At 52.8% G+C, this 19,741-nt stretch overlaps 2 protein-coding genes across 3 annotated transcripts in view; both read right to left on the bottom strand.

The window, feature by feature from the left end:
- Positions 1-261: 261 nt before the first annotated feature.
- Positions 262-3,257, bottom strand: FNDC10 (fibronectin type III domain containing 10). The gene has a single exon (XM_068158248.1). The coding sequence runs from the start codon at positions 3,198-3,200 to the stop codon at positions 2,511-2,513; it is 690 nt and encodes a 229-aa protein (XP_068014349.1). The 5' UTR covers positions 3,201-3,257; the 3' UTR covers positions 262-2,510.
- A 5,566-nt stretch (positions 3,258-8,823) lies between these two features.
- The window catches only part of LOC137451091 (Golgi integral membrane protein 4-like), a 28,868-nt gene continuing 17,950 nt past the window's right edge, over positions 8,824-19,741 (bottom strand). The window contains exons 7-14 of one of the 2 annotated variants that reach the window (XM_068158258.1): positions 19,452-19,607; positions 19,042-19,320; positions 17,763-17,920; positions 15,021-15,229; positions 12,153-12,220; positions 11,890-12,054; positions 9,954-10,025; positions 8,824-9,368 (exon numbers count right to left, since the gene is read on the bottom strand). In XM_068158258.1, coding sequence (XP_068014359.1) covers positions 9,258-9,368; positions 9,954-10,025; positions 11,890-12,054; positions 12,153-12,220; positions 15,021-15,229; positions 17,763-17,920; positions 19,042-19,320; positions 19,452-19,607 — 1,218 coding nt within the window. In that variant the 3' untranslated portion in view covers positions 8,824-9,257. Of the gene's footprint in view, positions 9,369-9,940; positions 10,026-11,889; positions 12,055-12,152; positions 12,221-15,020; positions 15,230-17,762; positions 17,921-19,041; positions 19,321-19,451; positions 19,608-19,741 lie in introns of both variants that reach the window. The other variant, XM_068158259.1, reaches the window with a different exon arrangement.

Raw genomic sequence — 19,741 nt, 5'->3', positions numbered from 1 at the left:
CAAGCATTCACAGAATCCAGAATTGCTTTGGTTGGAAAAGCTCTCAAAGGTCATCGAGTCCAACCAGCAACCTAAGACCACCATGGCCACTAAACCATGTCCCCAAGTGCCAGGCCCCCTACATTAGGATCTAGGTAATGCCAGAATTCAGAGGAGAAACCTTTCCTTTCCACATTAACACTGTCACAGTGGAATACCACTGACACCAGGACAGATCTGCTTGCTTTGAGTCAAACAAGATCCTGAGCCCTTCGTGACGCTTTCACTGCTTTCCATCGTTCTCTTCATTTATTAAGGTCAATGCCGAGGTGGTACAAGGCTCATCTTTGATACATTTGAGTTTCACATCTGGCAATTCATGACAGGATGAAGAACAGAACAGTTAACAGTGGTTGACAGAAGCTGACAGAGATGTACAGGAATCAGCGCCACTCCGACAGCCCTGCGCAGAAACGGTGACAGAAAAGCCTGACCTGAAACCTTTAAGAGACCTCTGACCCAAACTGACTGCTTCAGATCCCCTGAACCACTGCCTGCAGTTTGTCTGAATGGTCTTAAAAACGCTGATCGCCTTCCTTTTCCCCCAGCAGTCAGTCTCCTTAGGGATAAAAAAGGAAAATCTATGGCATTGTCCTGCAGTGTCAATGAATGACATCATCTTCCTCTTCCTGCCAATCTACGTCTTGTCAGGCTGCTCAAATCAAGTACAGAGGAGAGTTAATAAAAGAGAACACTTCAAATTCGGAGTCAGCTGCACATGAGAAAGGAAACAAAGCACGAGCAGCAAACACATGAAAGGTATTTCTGCCTGGTGAACGACAGACCTTCACTTTCTCAGCAGATGACCAAAGGGGTTATGAAGAGTACCGACACTGCATTTCCTTCAGCGTTCCATAAACTTCCTATACCCTCTACTAGCAAGCTGACACTTCACAAACCACTTCCACAGTGATAAACATTTACACAAGCAGCTCACGTTACGATGAACAGGTGGCATGTGAATAGCAGTACCCCTCCACAGAAGAGCCATTCCCCTGCCTTTTGCTTCAGGTGCTCAGTGTCAAGTGATACAAAGTCATTTTCTGTTACAGCACTCAACTACACACAACACTTAAGTAAAAACTAGCTCAGTAAACACCTCTCGGATGGTAACTGACTCTAGTTTGTGTACATATTAAAGTTCAAGTAATGACCAGTCTAAGTTTGTCTGGGCTTGGTTTGTTTGGGCTTTTTTTCTTCTCTGGTTTAAAACCCAAACAAACCAACAAACCACTTGGAGAGACAAAAACACACTCAGGGAGATACATTTGTCTACGGAGACTACAGGAACAGAGCTACCAATAGAAATGGGACAAATTCTCAGCACTAAGGCACAATAGAATTAATACTAAAGTATGGCTAATCCCTACAGACTACAGCATTGAGTGAGCAGTTAACAAGGGGAGTGTCCCTGTGCTCCGAACGCTCGGCTACAACGTGAGTGACTCCTGTGTTTCAAGAGGTTGGTTTTGTTCCTTTACCTTAGTGCAGCTGCACACAGCACTCCTAAGAGGGGTGGGGGGGTTCAGAGGGAAGTGGTGGTGCTCAGTTACACTCTACTTAACCATTAATTCTAATGGGTTCATACTTGCACAACTAAATGGAGTTTTCAGACTCAATCTGCCACTTGAAAGAAATCGCTCTGTGTGGAAGCTACCAACATCTGAAGGGAGAAAAGCAGCAGGTTTGGTCGGTGTAAAGATGCTGATGGGTCACTCGAGCTGACCAGAAAACCCCCTTGTTTGTCCAGCCAGTGGCCAGGCTAGGTCCCCCCAAATTTTGTGAACATCATAAAGCATGATACAAAACCCACCTAAGCCACAAGGTTCAGGTGGGGTTTGTACCAAAAAATCACTCTTAGCTATGAGGGTTGTGGTACCACCAGTCTGTCCTCCTGCAGGTTTTAAACAACATTCTCCCTCGGGAAAATAAATAGATAAATAAAGAATTAAATCCAAGCAGACTTCTACGACCAAAGGGATTTCTAGGCATAGGCTTAAAACAAGGATGTTCTGGAGAGTCTTCTCAAGAGAGACCTTCTGCTTGCTTTTAAAGAACTGACATTTTTCTGGCACTTGTGGACCTTTGCCATTATGTACTTTCCATCCACTGAGATCCCGAGAGTTCAGTGACCACGCAGGGCTCAGGAAAAGCTGCCCTAGGAGGAAGAAGAGCTGCAAATACTGAGGAAACCCCCCCAAGTCCTGGAAGTTTGGGCAAGGCGAACCCAAGCCACCCAACGTTTCAAACAACACCCTGGGCACAACCGCTGCCAGCAGAGTTTGGCTGAGCCTCTCCCCACCTCCCCTGGAAGCGCCGGGACCGCGGCACCGGGCTCGCCGCAAAGAAGCGCTCTGGCCAGAGAGCCGGGAGAGCCTCCGCACCCCGGAGGTAGCCCCTGGAGCGTCCTCCGCGCCCGGGGCTGTCGGCTCGGCCCCGCTCCGCTCCCGCTTCGCTCCCGCTCCCCCGGGTTAGGCGCGGCGCGGGGCAGCAGCGGCCGGGCTCATGAGGTTCTCGGTGATGTAGGCCACCAGGAGACAGATGAAGACGAGCATGACGCAGATTGTGCCCCCCACAGCCGTCATGGCGACCACGATGTCCCGCATGGCTGCCGGCTCCACGCGGAACTCCACGCAGTGCGCGGGGGGCGCGGGGCGCGGCGGCGCGACGCGGGGCTGCAGGCAGAGGCGGTAGCGGACGCTGCCGTGCGCCTCGGGCAGCAGGTAGTCGCGGCAGGCAGCGCCCAGCTCCACGCTGTCGCAGGGGAAACGCGTGTAGGTCCCGTCCCAGGAGCAGTTGAGGGCGAAGCCGCGGAGGCCGGCGGCGGGGCGCGGCGGCCCCCACTGCAGCAGGACGCTGCCGTTGCGCAGCACGTTGGCCACCAAGGCGCCGCCCGGGGAGCGGTGGGCGCGGCAGGCCCGGGCCGAGCACTGGAAGCCGCGGGCTGGAGTGCGGAAGCAAAGCCGCCCGCCCGCCGAGCCTTCGGCCAACACCTTGTAAGGGCACCACGGCTCCTCCTCCGCCGCCGCCGCCGCCGCCGCTTCGGTCCGGGCCTCGGCCCGCCGCGGGGAAGCGGGAGGCGTTGGTCCCGCAGCCCTCAGGGCGGGCGCCGGCGCCCCGAAGCAGAGCAGGGCGAGGAAGGGCGGCAGCAGGCTGGGCATACCGGCCGCCGCGGCATGGAGCCGAGCCGCGGTACCGGCGGAGCGGCGCCGGTTATAAACGCGGCCACCGCAGCCGCTCCGCCGGCCGCCAATGGAGAGGCGGCTCCGCCGTTAACTCTCGCTGGGCTGCGGGGCACTCGCCGCGCTGGGCAGCGCGCACAGGACACGCAGCCGGCTCCGGACCGGCGGCGGGGGAAAGCCCCGGATCCGCCCCCGAGAGGCTCCGGGTTGGACCCCCACCGGCGGGGAGTCCGCAGCCCCCGGTGGGCCGTTTTTGGGTGCCCCGAGGGCTGCGCCCCCCCGACAAGGGCTGGCTGGAGGCGGCTCATCCCCTCCGTCTCGCCCTCACTGGGCTCTGCATCTGGCATCGCTCCGGGATGCGCTGCGCAGGTCCCGTGGAGCTGCGTCCCAAGGGACGAGGTGAAGCGGGCTCGGGCACCGGGGGGTGTCTCTGCCACCGGGGGCTCACAACTAGCAGAGATTTGGTCCGGGGCAGGCGTGTGGAAGTGACACTTGTGCAAAGTGGGTGTTAGAGGGATGTATTGCTTTATTGATTTATTTAAATGGGTTTATCTGCAGACCTGGGCTGCTTTAACCCCTTGGGATCGGAAATTAAGAGGAATGCATCAAGGATGCAATATAGGGAGAAAGACCTGAGTCCCCCCAGGAGGTCTGCTGGTAGCTGGGGTAAAGCTGTAAGTCTTCAGTGCACACTAGTCCGTGAAACCAAAGGAAAAAGATACTCCTCCCGTCTTCTAGACATGCCATTTCCCTCCCTCTCTGCAGCAGGACCAGCTCACCATCCATCCACCCGATCCAGAGCCAGCTGGGGATTTTGCAGCACAGGAGAGGGCTGAAGGAGACAGCAGTGCTCCATCCTCCCAAGCCTCACCACGGTGCTTTCTGAATGACCTTGAAAAGCTTTACACTGTGGCATAGATTCGTTTAAACGGGGAAACAAAAGATCCCCGAGTAAAAAACATTGAAAAACACTTGCTCAGAGTGATGTTTGGAGAGGCTTTGAACAGTGCCCTTGGTAAAAGCTGCTTTAAGTCTTGTCTGAGTTGCTGGTTTCATTCCACACACAAAAAGAAAACCCCCACTGTGATTTGTGGGTTGGTTGCTTTGTGTTTTGATCAAGTTTTACATAGAGCCTGGTTTAGGCTTTTTAACAGCAGAACCTAAGCACGGTGTAGATTTAATGTGTAAAGTAAAACAATGAGGATGTTTGATGGTTAAACCCTCTAGAAATGTGCCTGGAACACATTGGTGTAGTTTTTCTTCACTGCCTTACCTGTTTGGGAACACAAAACCTGCAGGTCACTCACCAGCTGGGTTTTCTTTAGAGGTCTTTATTGGCTTATGGATAACTTAGGACAAAAATAAAGCTCTGAAGCCTCTTTCTGTTTCATTGCCTAAACAAAGAAACTCCAACAAGACCAAAGCAAAAGAAAAAGAAAGAAACAACAAACAAAACCCCCAAACAACCCCAAAACAAAACCAACCAAACCCCTCCAACCCAAACCAAAGTTACAAGGTTTGGACTTCACTGCAGGTGTTGCTTAAATATAGACAAAGTGTAGTTTAGCAGCAACGTGGAAATTGTTTGGATAGTTTGGGGTTTCTGAGGCAGGGAACATCAAAATGACCAAAAATAGAATCATAGTATCAGTCAGGGTTGGAAGGAGCCACAAGGATCATCTAGTTCCAACCCCCCTGCCATGGGCAGGGACACCCCACACTAGATCAGCCTGGCCAGAGCCTCAGCCAGCCTGGTCTTAAACACCTCCCTGGACAACCCATTCCAGGGCTTTACCACTCTCACAGTGAAGAACTTCTTCCTCACCTCCAGCCTGAATCTCCCCACCTCCAGCTTCATTCCATTCTCCCTAGTCCTATCACTCCCTGAGATCCTGAGCAGTCCCTCCCCAGCCTTCCTGTAGCCCCCTTCAGATACTGGAAGGCCACAATGAGGTCACCTCGGAGCCTTCTCTTCTCCAGACTGAACAGCCCCAACTCCTTCAGTCTGTCCTCATAGGAGAGGTGCTCCAGCCCTCTGCTCATCCTCCTGGCCCTGCTCTGGTTATTGATTTGGCCCTTTTTTAATGGAATTGCCCTTTTTAAAGGCTATGGTTTCTGATCAAACAACAACAACAACAAATCTTCAAACACAATTTAAATGTCAAGTGTTTGAAGTTCTTTCCACATCTAGCTCTTAAGCAAATGTAGTGTTAAGAGTGAGGGTGCTTGTTAGTTGCTACAAAGCTCTTTTGATGCCAAGAGGTATCAATAGCAATCAGTGGGAAAAGGATCAGCAGAGAAAAAAGAGGCTGAGGTTGCAGTAAATGCTGCTCTCCTCAGAAACCCCTTGGTTACCCCAGAACAGGAGGTGGTGTGCTGCTGAAGGCACTTCTTGGTGGCCAAGGCAAACTTACCTCTGGAAGTTCCAGCCAGGATGCAGAACTGAAGCTCTGACAACTCTTCCTGAGCCATGTGGGGGTGGTCAGGGGATGTTTGGAGCCACACCAAGTAAGCTGTGCCCCCTTAATCTTCGTGTAACTACTTTTGAGAGCAGACTGTGCTTGAGAGCTGTCACCTTTTCAGTGACCAGGGAAGAGATCTGCCCCCAGCTTCTGATACTGCTTGTGGTTTGCAGTGCCCCTTTGAGTTCTTCTGCTGGGAGATCCAACAGAGGGGGCTGACATTTGGTACAGGAAAGGAAAACATTTGGCCTGGGGATGTGCAGCCAGCCCACACCTGCAGTACAGAAGGGTTTAGGGCATGTTCTCCTCCAGCTATTTTCAGATGTCTCAGAGAAAGAAAACATCTCATTAAACTCCCATTAGATTGTCACATTTTAACCTCCCCTAGAAGATGCCATGGAAATAAATGAACCTAATCATCCTAAGCAGGTTTCCAAGTAAGTGGATTGCAGAGAGATAGGCTTCATTAAACAGGGATTTCATTTGCCTAATCAATAGGCATATGTGTTCCTCAGCCATGCCTTTGTTTGGAAGGGCACAGAGTCTGCTGTCCATTCTCATCATCTGGCTAAAGATGAGGCCAAACCACTTGGACATCACATGAACCCTGGAAGAAGTCTAAGCTACATCTCGCTGGGATCCCAGATAAAATAAAGAGCAACCCAACCAAACCTTTGTGACACCAGCACAGGGTAACTGTACCTGAGCCTGCTCCCTTGCACTGTGTGTCTAAGCAAACCCCAATCATTCATGCAAGAGACAAGCAAAACCACGTGCTCTGGCTTGGTCCTTCTGCCAGCACTGGCTTCATGTGAATACTTTGTGTGCTTGTTTGCTCTCTTGGCAATCCAGCTGTTTCCTCAAACCTTTTGCTGCGCCCCAGCCTGCAATAAAACTCAGCCTGGACTTCTCACTTACTGCTTCAACAGTTTGCCACTGAGGCAAAGCACTGCTCTTTGCTTTGAGTGAAACCCCCCCAGGCAGCACATCAGAATTAGTAACATCCCTTATTGCCTTAGGGGCCTTCAGACAGACACAGCACCGCAGGTTTCCTGCTTTTCTGATCCTCCTCCCCTGGGTTTGCCGTCTCCCCTTTCATCTCCTCTTAAAAGAAACAATCAACGAGTCTCGAAAGAGGGGCAGCTTGCTGCAGGCCAGCTAAGGAAGCACTCACCACCCACAGCTAACCATTTTTGCAGCACTGTGCTAATTTTAGTCTTGGATTCAGCCAGGGCAGACAATCCCTAGAGCAGAGATGCTGAGGGCAGCCTGCGACATATGGTTGCTAAAGCATTTCTCCTAGGAGGGAGCTTTACGTTTAGGGCTGAGTTGCTACAGTGCCCTCCAAGTCATAACTTCGAGGATTACTCATCCCAGGCAGGCAAAAGCAGAGAATGTGCCTCCTAATTTAGATAGCTCCTGCAGCCTCTCTGAATCAGCAGGCTGCCTCACCCCCACCGTGGTTCTATTTCCAGCGCTTGATTCACTTCCAGTAAGGTCTGAACTTACCTTCTCTGACAGCCCCTGGTGAAGAGATGAAGGCAAGAGGAGTGAATGAGGTTCAGGGGTCAGAGAGCTGTGCCTGCCTACCTTGCTGGGGCAGCTTGGGCATGTGGGCTTGAAGCTCACACCACAGACTGTGTTGGTCACAGATCACAGAATGGATTGGGTTGAAAGGGACCTTAGAGACCATCTAGTTCCAGCCCACCTGTCCTGGACAGGGACATCTACTAGACCAGGTTGGCCAAGGCCTCATCCAACCTGGACTTGAGCACCTCCACAACCTCCCTGGGCAGCCTGTTCCTGTGTTTCACTGATCTCCATGTAAGGAGTTTCTTCCTAATCGCCAGTCTAAATCTGCCCTCCTCAAGCTTCAGTCCATTCCCTCTCATCCTATCACCACAAGCTCTTGTCAGAAGTCCCTCCCCAGCTTTCTTGTAGCCCCCTTCAGGTACTGGAAGGCTGCTGTAAGGCCTCCCTGGAGCCTTCTCTTCTCCAGGCTGAACTCTCCAGGTCCTGCACTGAACTGTGACACAGTGACATCTTCCCAGCCCCGCTGAGAGTTGAAGGCATTTCTGATTAGGATGCATCTGAACCGCTCCAGCTGATCTGTTCTGAACGTGCTATTTATAGCAGCAGTGGAGGCTGACAAGCATTGCATCATGCAGCAAGGTTGGTAATGTAAAGCACTAATGCAGCATTAACCATTTCAAGCCATTCTGGGTGTCAGAAACCCCAGCACAGCTTTGCAGTGAGCTCCACAGTGAGCTGTGTGAGCAGCTCTGGCATTAGGCTAACAGATCTTCCCCTGCTCTCCCTGGCACAGCCTCTGGTTGCTGCCCTGCTTTTGACACCTTTGCTTATTCTACCCACAAAGGTAGCAAGCAGCAGGATGAGTCCAGGGCATGTGTCTCCTCTGGAGATCTGTGTGCACACCATGGTCTGGACACCTCTCTGCTGAAAGCAGGCTGCTCTAGGGAGTGATGCACAATGGGGGGTGAGGAAGCTTTCCTAAACTGGGGTGTTGCTGAAGCTCTCAGATGAAATGGTTTAAGTCACCCAGGAGCTGGACCACTCCTGGATTTCTGAGCCAGGAGAAGGCTGGGACAAAAGGAGAAGCACACACAGAGGATGCTCTGCAGGTCCAATGCTCCTTTGCAGGGCTGGGAGAGCTCTTTTCATCTTAAGTGGTGGGTTGCAGCTGAACTGCCCCCATGGATGGGGTGCTCTGCCTTGGGCTTTCTTAACTTAGCTGGGATAAGGTGTTGAGGGAGAGGATGCAGTGGCTCACGTGCACACACACTCTGGTTGGCATGTGGTTATTTCTGTTGGTGCTGATGGGCAGCTCTCACCTCTGCATCACTCCACACAAAGCCCAGGCTAACCTCCTTCCCACCTCACTCTGGTGGGAGCAAAGGATGTCTCAAAGCAGCACAGAATCACTAAGGCTGGAAAAGGCCTCTAAGATCATCAAGCTCAGCTGTCCACCCAACAGCACCGTGGCCACTAAACCCTGTCCCAAGGGGCCACGTCTACACCTCTTTGTTTTATTGAACAGCTCCAGGGATGGGGACTCCACCACCACCCTGGGCAGCCTGTTCCCCTGCCTGGCCACTCAAGAAACACTCCTGAGCAAAACGTTTTATGAAGAGAGATTCCTTTGTATTAGCAACCAGCCGAGGGGGTCCAGGGGCCAGTTCAGGCACACCTCTGCTGCCCAGAGGCTTGAAAACAAAACTAAAATAAAAAAAGAAAAGCTCTCCAGCTTGGGAGGGGGCAGGGGAAACAGGGGGGTGAAGAACACAATCAATCAAAAAGTGCTTCTAAGAGAAGCAGCAGGATAAAATCATTCCTACAGTCTGAGAGCACTTCCATGCTATTGACCCGGGAGACAGCTATGGCCTCAGCCACGTGGGTGTCAAGCACATCTGCAAGCTCCCTGCTCAGTGCCTGTGCAGAGCATTATCTCCTCCTGCCTTTGTCTCTTCTGGGCAGTGTTTAGTACAGGAGCCAGTTCCCAGGAGGAATTCCAATCCTCTCACTCCTAGTGTATTCCGTTTGCCTTCAGCATCTTTCAGTAGTAGTCCTCCTTCTTGCCATCAGCTCTCTGTACTCCTGCATGGTCCTTCTGGTCTTGGACAAGTTCCAGGTCATCATTGTCATCCACCTCACCTCCATGATCCTCCTGGGTGCAGAAGGAACAGCCAGGAAGGGAAAAAAAATAAATCAGGGAAGTCTGGAAAAGCAGAGAGCCTAACTAGCAGCAGAATCAATAAGGTTGGAAAAGACCTCAAAGATCATCAAGACCAACCTGTCACCCAACACCTCCTGACTACCAAACCATGGCACATTGTGCTGCTTCTGAGTGTGGTTGTTCCACCATACCAACCCAGCCTGGGAAACTCAGGAGAACAGGGGAGAATCCCTCTCTGCCAGGGACCTTTAGGTGCCATTGGCAAGCCACTGTGCCAAGACACAGAGGGGAGAAGCATCTCACAGCTCAGCTGCTGCAAATGGATGCAGAAAGAAATGAGGAGGGGAGCCAGAGCCTAAAGGATACTCTGAGCACCTGGGGAAGAAAAGGGAGCAGAGCTCAGTGGGCTCTGGGTTTGTTCTGGAGACCCACCTCACTGAGCAGGCAGAGACAACACTGAAGTCAGTGCCCACATCTGACTTCCTAAGAGCTGAGTCAAGCTCAGCTCCTGGCTACCAACACCCCCAGGTAACAGCCACGCCAGAAAGGGAAAGAGGAAGAACCTTGGTGTCGTACAATTTCCTGCTCCTGATCTTCTTGATAGTCATCCATTTGCTCTTCCCTGGGCTTGGCAGGTCTGCCAGCATCCTGCAAAACACACAGACTCACTCACTGCTGACAGTGCCCCAGCCAGGGATACAGCTGCCTCACATTAGGGCCCCAGGTGTGGGCTATGGAGCAGGAATCCAGGGCAGCAGAGGGACAATGAGGCAACCCAAATTCCACTGCTACTCTTCCCATCCAGTCTCACTTTCCACCTGCTGGCAGCAGCAGCAGCCCAGCTCCTTCCCCTGTGGAGAGCAAGTCCTCTCCTGCAGCAGAGGGGTGCCAGGGCCCCTGCACAAGCTGCTGCAGCATCAAGTGCCAGCACTGCTGGGAAGCCACAGGTTAGTTAGGGTAGAGCTTCAGGGAGCACAGACCAGCCCTGTCTGAACATCAGGTATTCAGTCACTAATTCTTTCCACATTTTCACTAATCTTAAGGAGGTGCTGCTCTGTTGGTGCCAGCATCTCATTCTCCTTGGATTTCATTGGCTTGGGCTTCTTTGGTTTTGTTCTTTTCTTTCCCTAAGCCTCACTATTAATCATGGGTTTAGAGGCTGACAGATGAAACACTCCTTTTGAGTGTTGTCAAAACTCCTTGTCAAAACAAGCTAACATTTCCCTGATGCAGAGCCTGGCTTCAACCAGCCAGCAGCACTTTGTAAAAGAAATGGATTCCATCTGCAGGCAGGCAAGGAGGCAGAGGTCTCACGTGTGGGCACTGCTGCCAAGAGCCTGCTGCACACACAGCAGGACCTGACCAGAGCCCCAGCACAGGCCCTCTTAGTGTCTCTGGTTTGGGTCTCTCAAGTGCCTGAAAAGATAAAAGAGCTGTGGGGAGAGTCAGCTCCTGCTTGAGGTCTCTCCAGACACTTGGCTGCTTCAAATCATAGAATCATAGAACTGTTAGGCTTGGAAGGGACCTCAAAGATCATCTAGTTCCAACTCCTTGCCATGGGCAGGGACTCCTCACACTAGATCAGGTTGCTCAGAGCCACATGAAGCTCTACCCTAACTAACCTGTGGCTTCCCAGCAGTGCTGGCACTTGGTGCTGCAGCAGCTTGTGCAGGGGCCCTGGCACCCCTCTGCTGCAGGAGAGGACTTGCTCTCCACAGGGGAAGGAGCTGGGCTGCTGCTGCCAGCAGGTGGAAAGTGAGACTGGATGGCCTTAAAAACCTCCAGGGATGAGGCTTCTACCACCTCCCTGGGCAGCCTGTTCCTGTGTCTCACCACCCTCATGGGGAACAACTTCTTCCTAACATCCAATCTGAATGCTAGGGCTGACTTGAACTGGCAGAGAGGACAGGGCCAGAACAAGTTCTGACAGTGACCAACCCACTGATCCTCTCTCAGAGGCTTCTCCTGCCTGCCATACCCTTGCAGTGGGATTATGGATCCATCCAGGAGCACAGAATTAACCAGGCTGGAAAAGACCTTCAAGATCATCAAGTCCAACCTATCACCCAACACCATCTGACCAACTAACCCATGGCACCAAGTGCCTCATCCAGGCTCTTTTTAAACACTTCCAATGATGGTGACTCCACCACCTCCCTGGGCAGCACATCCCAATGGCCAATCTCTCTTGCTGGGAAGAGCTTTTTCCCCACCTCCAGCCTGAACCTCCCCTGGCACAGCTTGAGAAAGTGGCCTCTTGTTCTGGTGCTGCTTGCCTGGGAGAAGAGACCAACCCCCACCTGGCTACAACCTCCCTGCAGGGAGCTGGAGAGAGCAAGAAGGTCTCCCCTGAGCCTCCTCTTCTGCAGGCTAAGCAACCCCAGCTCCCTCAGCCTCTCCTTACAGGGCTGTGCTCCAAACCCAAAGACGATGTCCTTAGGCTTTCTGCCTCCCCCCACTCACAGCTGGGGATCTCTGCCTGGCACCTGCTGCTTGCCCTCAGGTCAGTTACCTTCAGTGGCTTCTCCTTAGGCTCTTCTTTCATGCTGGGCTCCTTGAACTTCTCCAGACCTCCCACTTTCTCTTCAAAGTCAGGTCTCTCCAGCTCAGCTTCCTCAAACTCATCCTCCCCTTGGTTATTGGGATCCTGGGCTGGATCTGCAGCATCATCTGGCATCTGGACAAGAAAAGGTTCTCATGAATACCAAGCAGGAAGACCCAGTGGGAGATGCTGACTCTAAAGGGATGCTGCACCTAGGTGGGAGCACTACTGACCATGGGTTCCTGCACAGCAGCCTCCTTCTGAGAGTGCAGGTTCTCCTCTCTCTCAATCACTCCTGCATCTGCAAGGCAAAGGGACAGTCATCAGTGTCACCAGGTAAGATTCCCAGTGCTGGGGAGCAGCTGTGCTCACTCTGCACCAAGCAGAGATTTGTCCTGACCTGCCTGCAGCTGGAGGCAGACAATGGTCCCTGCATGAGTTCAGAGGAATTCTTTTTCAGTGCCATTTCCAAGAGCTCAGGGCAAAGCAGCCCTGTGCTCCTACAGCTGCCAAAACTCATTCCTTGTCCCCAAGGCTGGGGCACCAGCATGTGTTGAAGCATGTCCAGAACTTGCTGAATGGTGCAGCGTGACACAGAGACAAAAACCAGCTCTGGATTCGGGCCCTGATCTGTATTTGGGGCTGTAAATATCTCAAGGGTGGAGGTGATGAGGATGGGGCTGGGCTCTTTTCAGTGGTGGCCACTCACAAGACAAGGGGCACTGAGTACAAGCTAGGACCCAGCAGGTTTCACTTGAGCTTCAAGGGAAACTTCTCTTGGAGGTTGCTGGAGCCCTGGCAGGCTGCCCAGAGAGGTTGTAGTCTCCTTCTCTGGAGAGATTCCAAACCCACCTGGATAAAATCCTGTGCAGCCTCATCTAGGAGAACCTGCTTTAGCAGGGGGTTGGAGTAAATGATCTCCAGAGATCCCTTCCAGCCCCAGCCCCTCTGATTCTCTGATTAAGGTGCATTTTTCCTCATGCCACTGCTAAGTTGTGGCAGCATCTATAGCAGCAACCCAGCCCTACAGCCACTCAGACCAGCTCTGGGGGCTAAAGTAGACCAGCTCTGGGGGCTAAAGTAGACCACCCCAGGTCACTGTGTCTCTGCCACCTTCCCCTTTGCTGGCACCTGGCTGCTAAGAACAAAAGGCAGGGAGACAGTCAAGGCAGGAGGGGGGTGGCAAAAAATCAGCCTTTAAATACATATCCTTTGCTTTCAGCTAAGTAAAGGTCTAATCCTCACCCTGAAGTGGACATGGCTGCAGTGTGTCCCAGCTCTGGCACTCACCAGCACCAGGGGAGGGCATGGCCCATGTCTGCCATCACCATGGTCCAAGTGCCTCTCCCCCAAACATGCAAGGGGAGCCTATGAGCCAGCAGCGTTCCCAGCTGGACAGCAGCACTGCCAGGGCACTGCCTTTGGCTGTTAATTCCAATTAGGACACAGAGGTCAAGGGCTCTTGGTCCTCACGCTCCCTGATACCTGCCACCAGGTCTTTCCCTTTCAGGGGGAAATTCACTTTGATGTGAACCAATTAGTTCAGTTTCTCTGAGGGGACCTGCTGAAAAATCAGGTCAGCAAAACATGAAATAGCAGCTCCACAAGTTACCTCCCAGACTCTGAAATAGCTGTAGGTGCTCTGCTGGCTGACTGACAAATCCAGCTCCCTGCCCTTGAATTTATTTGCTTTCAGCCCCTTAAGGACAGCTGGGGAAATGCCTGCCCTCAGTAACTCAGAAAGCCTACTGCTGAAAAATAAATGAAAGTAAATAATTAAATCAATTCCTGTGAGAGATTGAATCACAGAATGGTTTAGCTTGGAAGAGGCCTTTAAAAACCATTGAGTTCAACTCTGAACCCAGCACTGGGCTAGCCTGCTGAAGAGTGATTTTCCCCATCACTCCCATGGGAGTGAAAGAAGAATTGGCTTCACTTACACAGATTTTGAGGCCACTGCCTTGGAAATGTGTGAAGATGCAGGGCAGAAGGGAGCAAGCCCAGAACACTGCCCAGGCTTTGCATTTGGCCAAGGACAATATCCTCACAAGGAATCTTTTGAGTTGTAAGGGTTCTCCTTTAACACCAGCAGAAAGCTCCCTTCCCTCCCCAGCAGAAAGCTCCCTTCCCTCCCCAGCAGAAAGCTCCCCTCCCTCCCCAGCAGAAAGCTCCCCTCCCTCCCCAGCAGAAAGCTCCCCTCCCTCCCCAGCAGAAAGCTCCCCTCCCTCCCCAGCAGAAAGCTCCCCTCCCTCCCCAGCAGAAAGCTCCCCTCCCTCCCCAGCAGAAAGCTCCCCTCCCTCCCCAGCAGAAAGCTCCCCTCCCTCCCCAGCAGAAAGCTCCCTTCCCTCCCCAGCAGAAAGCTCCCCTCCCTCCCCAGCAGAAAGCTCCCCTCCCTCCCCAGCAGAAAGCTCCCCTCCCTCCCCAGCAGAAAGCTCCCCTCCCTCCCCAGCAGAAGGCTCCCCTCCCTCCCCAGCAGAAGGCTCCCTTCCCTCCCCAGCAGAAACTTCTTCTCCCTCCCCAGCAGAAAGCTCCCTTCCCTCCCCAGCAGAAACTTCTTCTCCCTCCCCAGCAGAAAGCTCCCCTCCCTCCCCAGCAGAAAGCTCCCCTCCCTCCCCAGCAGAAAGCTCCCTTCCCTCCCCAGCAGAAAGCTCCCTTCCCTCCCCAGCAGAAGGCTCCTCTCCCTCCCCAGCAGAAAGCTCCCCTCCCTCCCCAGCAGAAAGCTCCCCTCCCTCCCCAGCAGAAAGCTCCCCTCCCTCCCCAGCAGAAAGCTCCCCTCCCTCCCCAGCAGAAGGCTCCCTTCCCTCCCCAGCAGAAGGCTCCCTTCCCTCCCCAGCAGAAAGCTCCCCTCCCTCCCCAGCAGAAAGCTCCCTTCCCTCCCCAGCAGAAGGCTCCCTTCCCTCCCCAGCAGAAGGCTCCCTTCCCTCCCCAGCAGAAGGCTCCTCTCCCTCCCCAGCAGAAAGCTCCCTTCCCTCCCCAGCAGAAAGCTCCTCTCCCTCCCCAGCAGAAGGCTCCCCTCCCTCCCCAGCAGAAACTTCCTCTCCCTCCCTGCTCTGATTGGCAATAAATGAGTGCAGTGCAGGATAGGATTAGGGCAGCCCTACCCATCTCAAGCTCCTCATCATCTGTCCTTTCCTTCTTGTCTTCCTGACCAGCTCCTTGGTGCTCTTCCCCTCTCTTCTCGCTGGGTGGCTGTGGGCTGCCTTTCTGCATCTCTTGCCCAGGCTTGGGATCAAACTGAAGGCTCTTTGGGTAGCTGTGCACTTGTTCCTCATCCATCTGAGCATTCACTTTGTTAACTATGTCTTTCCAGCTGCAAAGAAGGGCACAAGGCAAAAGAGAAACACCCCCCCACACCACCTCTGCCTCAGTATATCGAGAGAGAATTTCATCCTCCTGCATTACAATGGCAAGCAGAGGGAAGAAACCTCCAGCACAGGCAGAAGCTTGTCCTGATTTAACTTGTGGGCAAAAGGAGCAGTTTGCATTCCTTGCTGTGATATCTGCTTGAAAGAGAACATTTAGTGTGCCACAAGTACCAAATAAGTTATGCTTTATAAACACAATTTGTTGCTGAACTGCTTTGAGATCGTTCATCTGAGACAAGACCTTATCCACACAGCACTCAGCTCCAGTCCTAAAGGGAGATTTGCTCATGCCTCACACAATCCCAAACATCTTAAGCTGATGGAAAGATATCAAACCCATAAATCCTCTTTCTTGTTCCAGCTTCAAGTGAAGAGGCTGCTACAGTGAAACTCTAGAACTTTAGCCTAAAAAGAGGAACAACCTTGCAAAATGAACAGGAAAAGCACAATACAAAGTTCACACTTTCAGGCCATTCCCTCTTGTTCTATCACCTGATGCTAGGGTGAGGAAACCAAGCCCAGCCTCACTCCAGCCTCCTCTCAGGGAGCTGTAGAGAGCGATGAGGTCTCCCCTCAGCCTCATTCTCTCGAGGCTGACCACCCCCAGGTGCTTGAGCTGCTCTGTTCTCCAGACCCTTCACCAGCTTTGTTGCCCTGCTCTGGGCACTCTCCAGCACCTCAATGTCCTTCTTGGAATAAGGAACCCAAAACTGGACACAGATTTAAGCACTGAGAAAGGACATGAGGTCTGTGGTGGCAGGTTGGACTCGATGATCTTGGAGGTCTGTTCCAACCTTAGTGTTGCTGTGATACAAGTGGCCTTCACTACAGCAGCTTTCTAAAGCCAGCATCCTACCACCACACTAAACTCCCAGGAGGAGCAATCATAACCCAGCCTTCAGCTGCCATTCCCCCCATTATAAAACCACCACCATGCAAATCAGCCATCCAGAGCTCCTCTGGGAAGTGCTGGTCTCAGCCACCCGAAGCAAGACATTGGCACTGGCTGCCTGGCCCTCTTTGGCACTCTGCTGAGGCTTGGTATTGTTCTTGGCATCAGCACCTTCTGGAGAAGGCTGCTTTGTTCACTCCTTGTCACAGATCTCATGCAGAGTCTGGAGCAGCTCCAGCTGCTCTGGAGTTTCTTAACCACAGCTCCAGGAAAAGACAAGCAGACCAAACACCCCAGCACCTTCGTCCCTGCAGCAGTTATTTGCCAAACAAATCCAGTGTTTGCAGTGGGTGTTTCACAGAGCAGCAGTGGCATCTTCTGCAGGCTCTGCAGGGCTGAGGAAGGACCATTCTGCCACCACAACCTCACCCCTCACCTGCAGTTCCACTCACACAGGCACCTCCCTGCAAAAAGGCAGAAAATCCTCAGTGCTGTGACTCCCTGTGTCCATCAGATGGTGTCTGCCAAAGCAGTGTGGAGAGGACACTGCCCTTTAAAGCAAGCACAGCCTCTGACCTGGGAGGGCTGCAGGTTAAGTGAACAAACAGGGAGGGGAGAAAAAAACAGGGCAGAGAAGAATGGGTAGGATCAGGCTGAATTAAGAATGAAATCCAGACGTCTCCTGTACAGATAAAAGGGAAATGAAATCTGGTTTGCTCCAGTAAATGGAGCAGATATGACCTGGACAGACACAAGGGATAAATAAATTAAATGAGGAAGCACTATTTTCAGAGTTAGGGTTTTTTGGAGCATGGCCAGACTTTGATGAATTACAGCCTCAGGAAGACATTTGCTGCCTTTTGCAAACCAGACTGCTCTGGCAGTGCTGCTGAGAGAGCCAACAGCTCCTGTACAGCACCCAGCACTACAGGATCCTGGTCCCAGACCAGACTCCCAGCTGCTACAGCAATACAAGGAGTGCAGGAGGAATTATCCACTCTGGTACCTGTATGGAGTGGGCAGGTTCAAGCCATGCTCTGAACCTCTGCCCTCTCCAAGGGGCTCTCCTCCCCAGACCTCTCCTCTCCTGTTTACCCCAAGAAGAGATCTGGAGAAGACTCTGCTGAGGATGTCCAATATGAGCAACAGTCCCAAGCTGCAGGGAATTTTAATGCCAAGGTTTCAGCTAAGCTTTGTTCCAAGCCTTTTATTTTGAGCCCTGATCCTTGCACTGACAGGGCTGAATTGCTTTGGCTTCTCCAGATGAGGCTGAAGTTGACATAAACCACATCATCTCAAGTGCAGGCATGCAGGAACGTAGTCAGGACAAAAGCCTGGGCTGCTGGATGGATTCTGGTGGTGTCCTCACTCCTGGAACAAGCTCCTGCTGTGAACTGTTTTATCCCACTCTGGATAAATCCCCTGGCTTGGGGCTCACAGCTCCCAGACCTGTCTGACTGCTCATGTTCTAAGCAGGCTCAGTGAAGGAAAGTCCCTAAGATACCAAGAGGACCCCAAGCTCCATTCCCTGGCAGGGAAGAAGACATGGAAGAGAGGATTGAGTAGAGGGGATTTGTTTCACCAACCTTTGCATTTGCCCCTGTTTGTTCCCTGTGGAGTGGTGGCTGTCTGGCCCCTGAGGTTTTTCTGCTGCAGAGGGTTGTTTTGGATCAGAGAGGGACAGCCCAGGAGCTTGGCTTTCCTCGTGGCTCTTCACCTGGATGCGCATCACCATCTTCACATCCTGCAGGGGAGAGACGTGAATGCCCTCAGGAGACACCCTCCTGACCTCATCAGGTATCCACAGACTCCCCTTGCATTTGGGCAGCCTTCTGGGCCAGAAAAATCCTCTCTCAAAGAGCAACAGATTCATTCTGCAGCCCTGTCCAGCCAGCCTGCAGTCCTCCTCCTTCCACGCAGCCAAGAGGAAGCAATTTGGACCCTGTGTGACCCAAGCTTGTCTTGGGCAGGTTAATCTCCAAGAAAAGAGGAACAACGAAACCACTCCTGAAATAAACCCCACAGAGAGAATCATTAAGGTTGGAATAAGATCATCAGCTAGGACTGCCAACCCAACACCACCCTGGGCACCAAACCATGCCCCAGTGTGCCATGTCCACACCTTTCTGAACACCTCCAGGGATGGGGACCCCTCCACCTCCCTGAGCAGCCTCTTCCAATCCCTGACCACTTTTTAAAGGAAATAAAATTTTCCTAATCTCCAACCCAGACCTCCCCTGGTACAATTTGAAGCAAATTCCTCTTGGCACAACTTGAGGCCATTTCCTCTTGTCCTATCACTTGCTCCTTGGGAGAAGAAACTGACACCCAGCTGGTTCCAGCCTCCTTTCAGCGAGCAATGAGGTCTCCCCTCAACCTCCTCCTGACTAAACACCCCCAGCTCCCTCAGCCTTGTTCTCCAGACCCTTCCCCAGCTTTGTTGCCCTTCTCTGGACCTGCTCCAGCCCCTCAATGTCCTTCTTGTAGCGAGGAGCCCAGAACCTGAACCCAGTATTCAAGGTGTGGCCTCTCCAGTAGTTCCTGTAATTACAGCCTAACCACCCTGCAATTATTGTCATTTCTGCAGAGATTTGCTTTCCATAGCTGCCTCTCCATCACCCCAGGAGGCAGAGGAGCTGCTTTTATGATTTCCTCTTTGCAGATCCAGCAGGATCCAGAAGAAGAACCCAGCCCAGCCACTAAACCACAGGCTCTGGAGCGTGCACAGGAGCCTGAAACCTGGGGCCAGGACACTTTCCATGCCAGGGAAGTGGAATGCACATGTGCATGTCATTACAAATACCCCAGTGCTGAGCTTCACAAGAAAGGGCTGCACAGGGCAAGCAGCAGGAGTGCAGCACTCACTGGGTTCCCGTTGGGAAGGCTGTTCATGGTCCGGGTGAATCGGACGACGTGGCCGTCCCCGTGCCGCGCTGGCCAGGCTGGCACAGCATCTGGCAGGGAATTGGCATCTTGCAGTGGAGCTGGATGGGTAAAGAGCACGTTAGCCTGTGGCCTGGGGCCATCATTCCTGTAGGAGCTCTGGCCCTGCAGCAGAGAGCCATCTGCCTGCTTCTGAACCCCAGAGACTTGTGATGCCAGTGGGTTCCCAGCGGGGCGATTCTCCTGACTGACTGGAAAAGCCTGCAAAGAAGAATGGACAAGAGTCAGCCAGCTCAGCTTCCCCCACACTGAAACCCCTCCAAGCCCCATGCTGAAAACCCACAGAAGCCCTGCAGAACTCTTCTCCCTGGGCTTTCCTGGGAGTACCACACCTTCTGCCTCACGAGCTGCAACTGGCTGTTGGCTGGCACCACAGGCTGCTCCTTCAGCACCTGAAACTGCTGCTGCCCCTTCCCAGCTCCTCCTGCTTTGAAACTGGGCATCTTCTGCAGAGCTTCCTTGAGCTGCCTGAACTCTTCCATCTGGGCCTGAGGGGATGAGAAAGGTAAAGTGAAACCTCACACAGTAACAGTTGTGCACAGGGAGATGTTAGGTTGTGGTTGGACTCAATCTTTTCCAACCAGGTGACTGCATGAGCAGGGTTAACCAACTCCTTGCTGAG

The sequence above is a fragment of the Melanerpes formicivorus genome, unplaced genomic scaffold, assembly GCF_026170545.1.
Source record: "Melanerpes formicivorus ecotype bairdi unplaced genomic scaffold, bMelFor1.0.p_v2 SCAF_39, whole genome shotgun sequence".
Lineage (NCBI taxonomy): Eukaryota > Metazoa > Chordata > Aves > Piciformes > Picidae > Melanerpes > Melanerpes formicivorus.
This window is presented reverse-complemented; position numbering and strand designations above follow the sequence as displayed.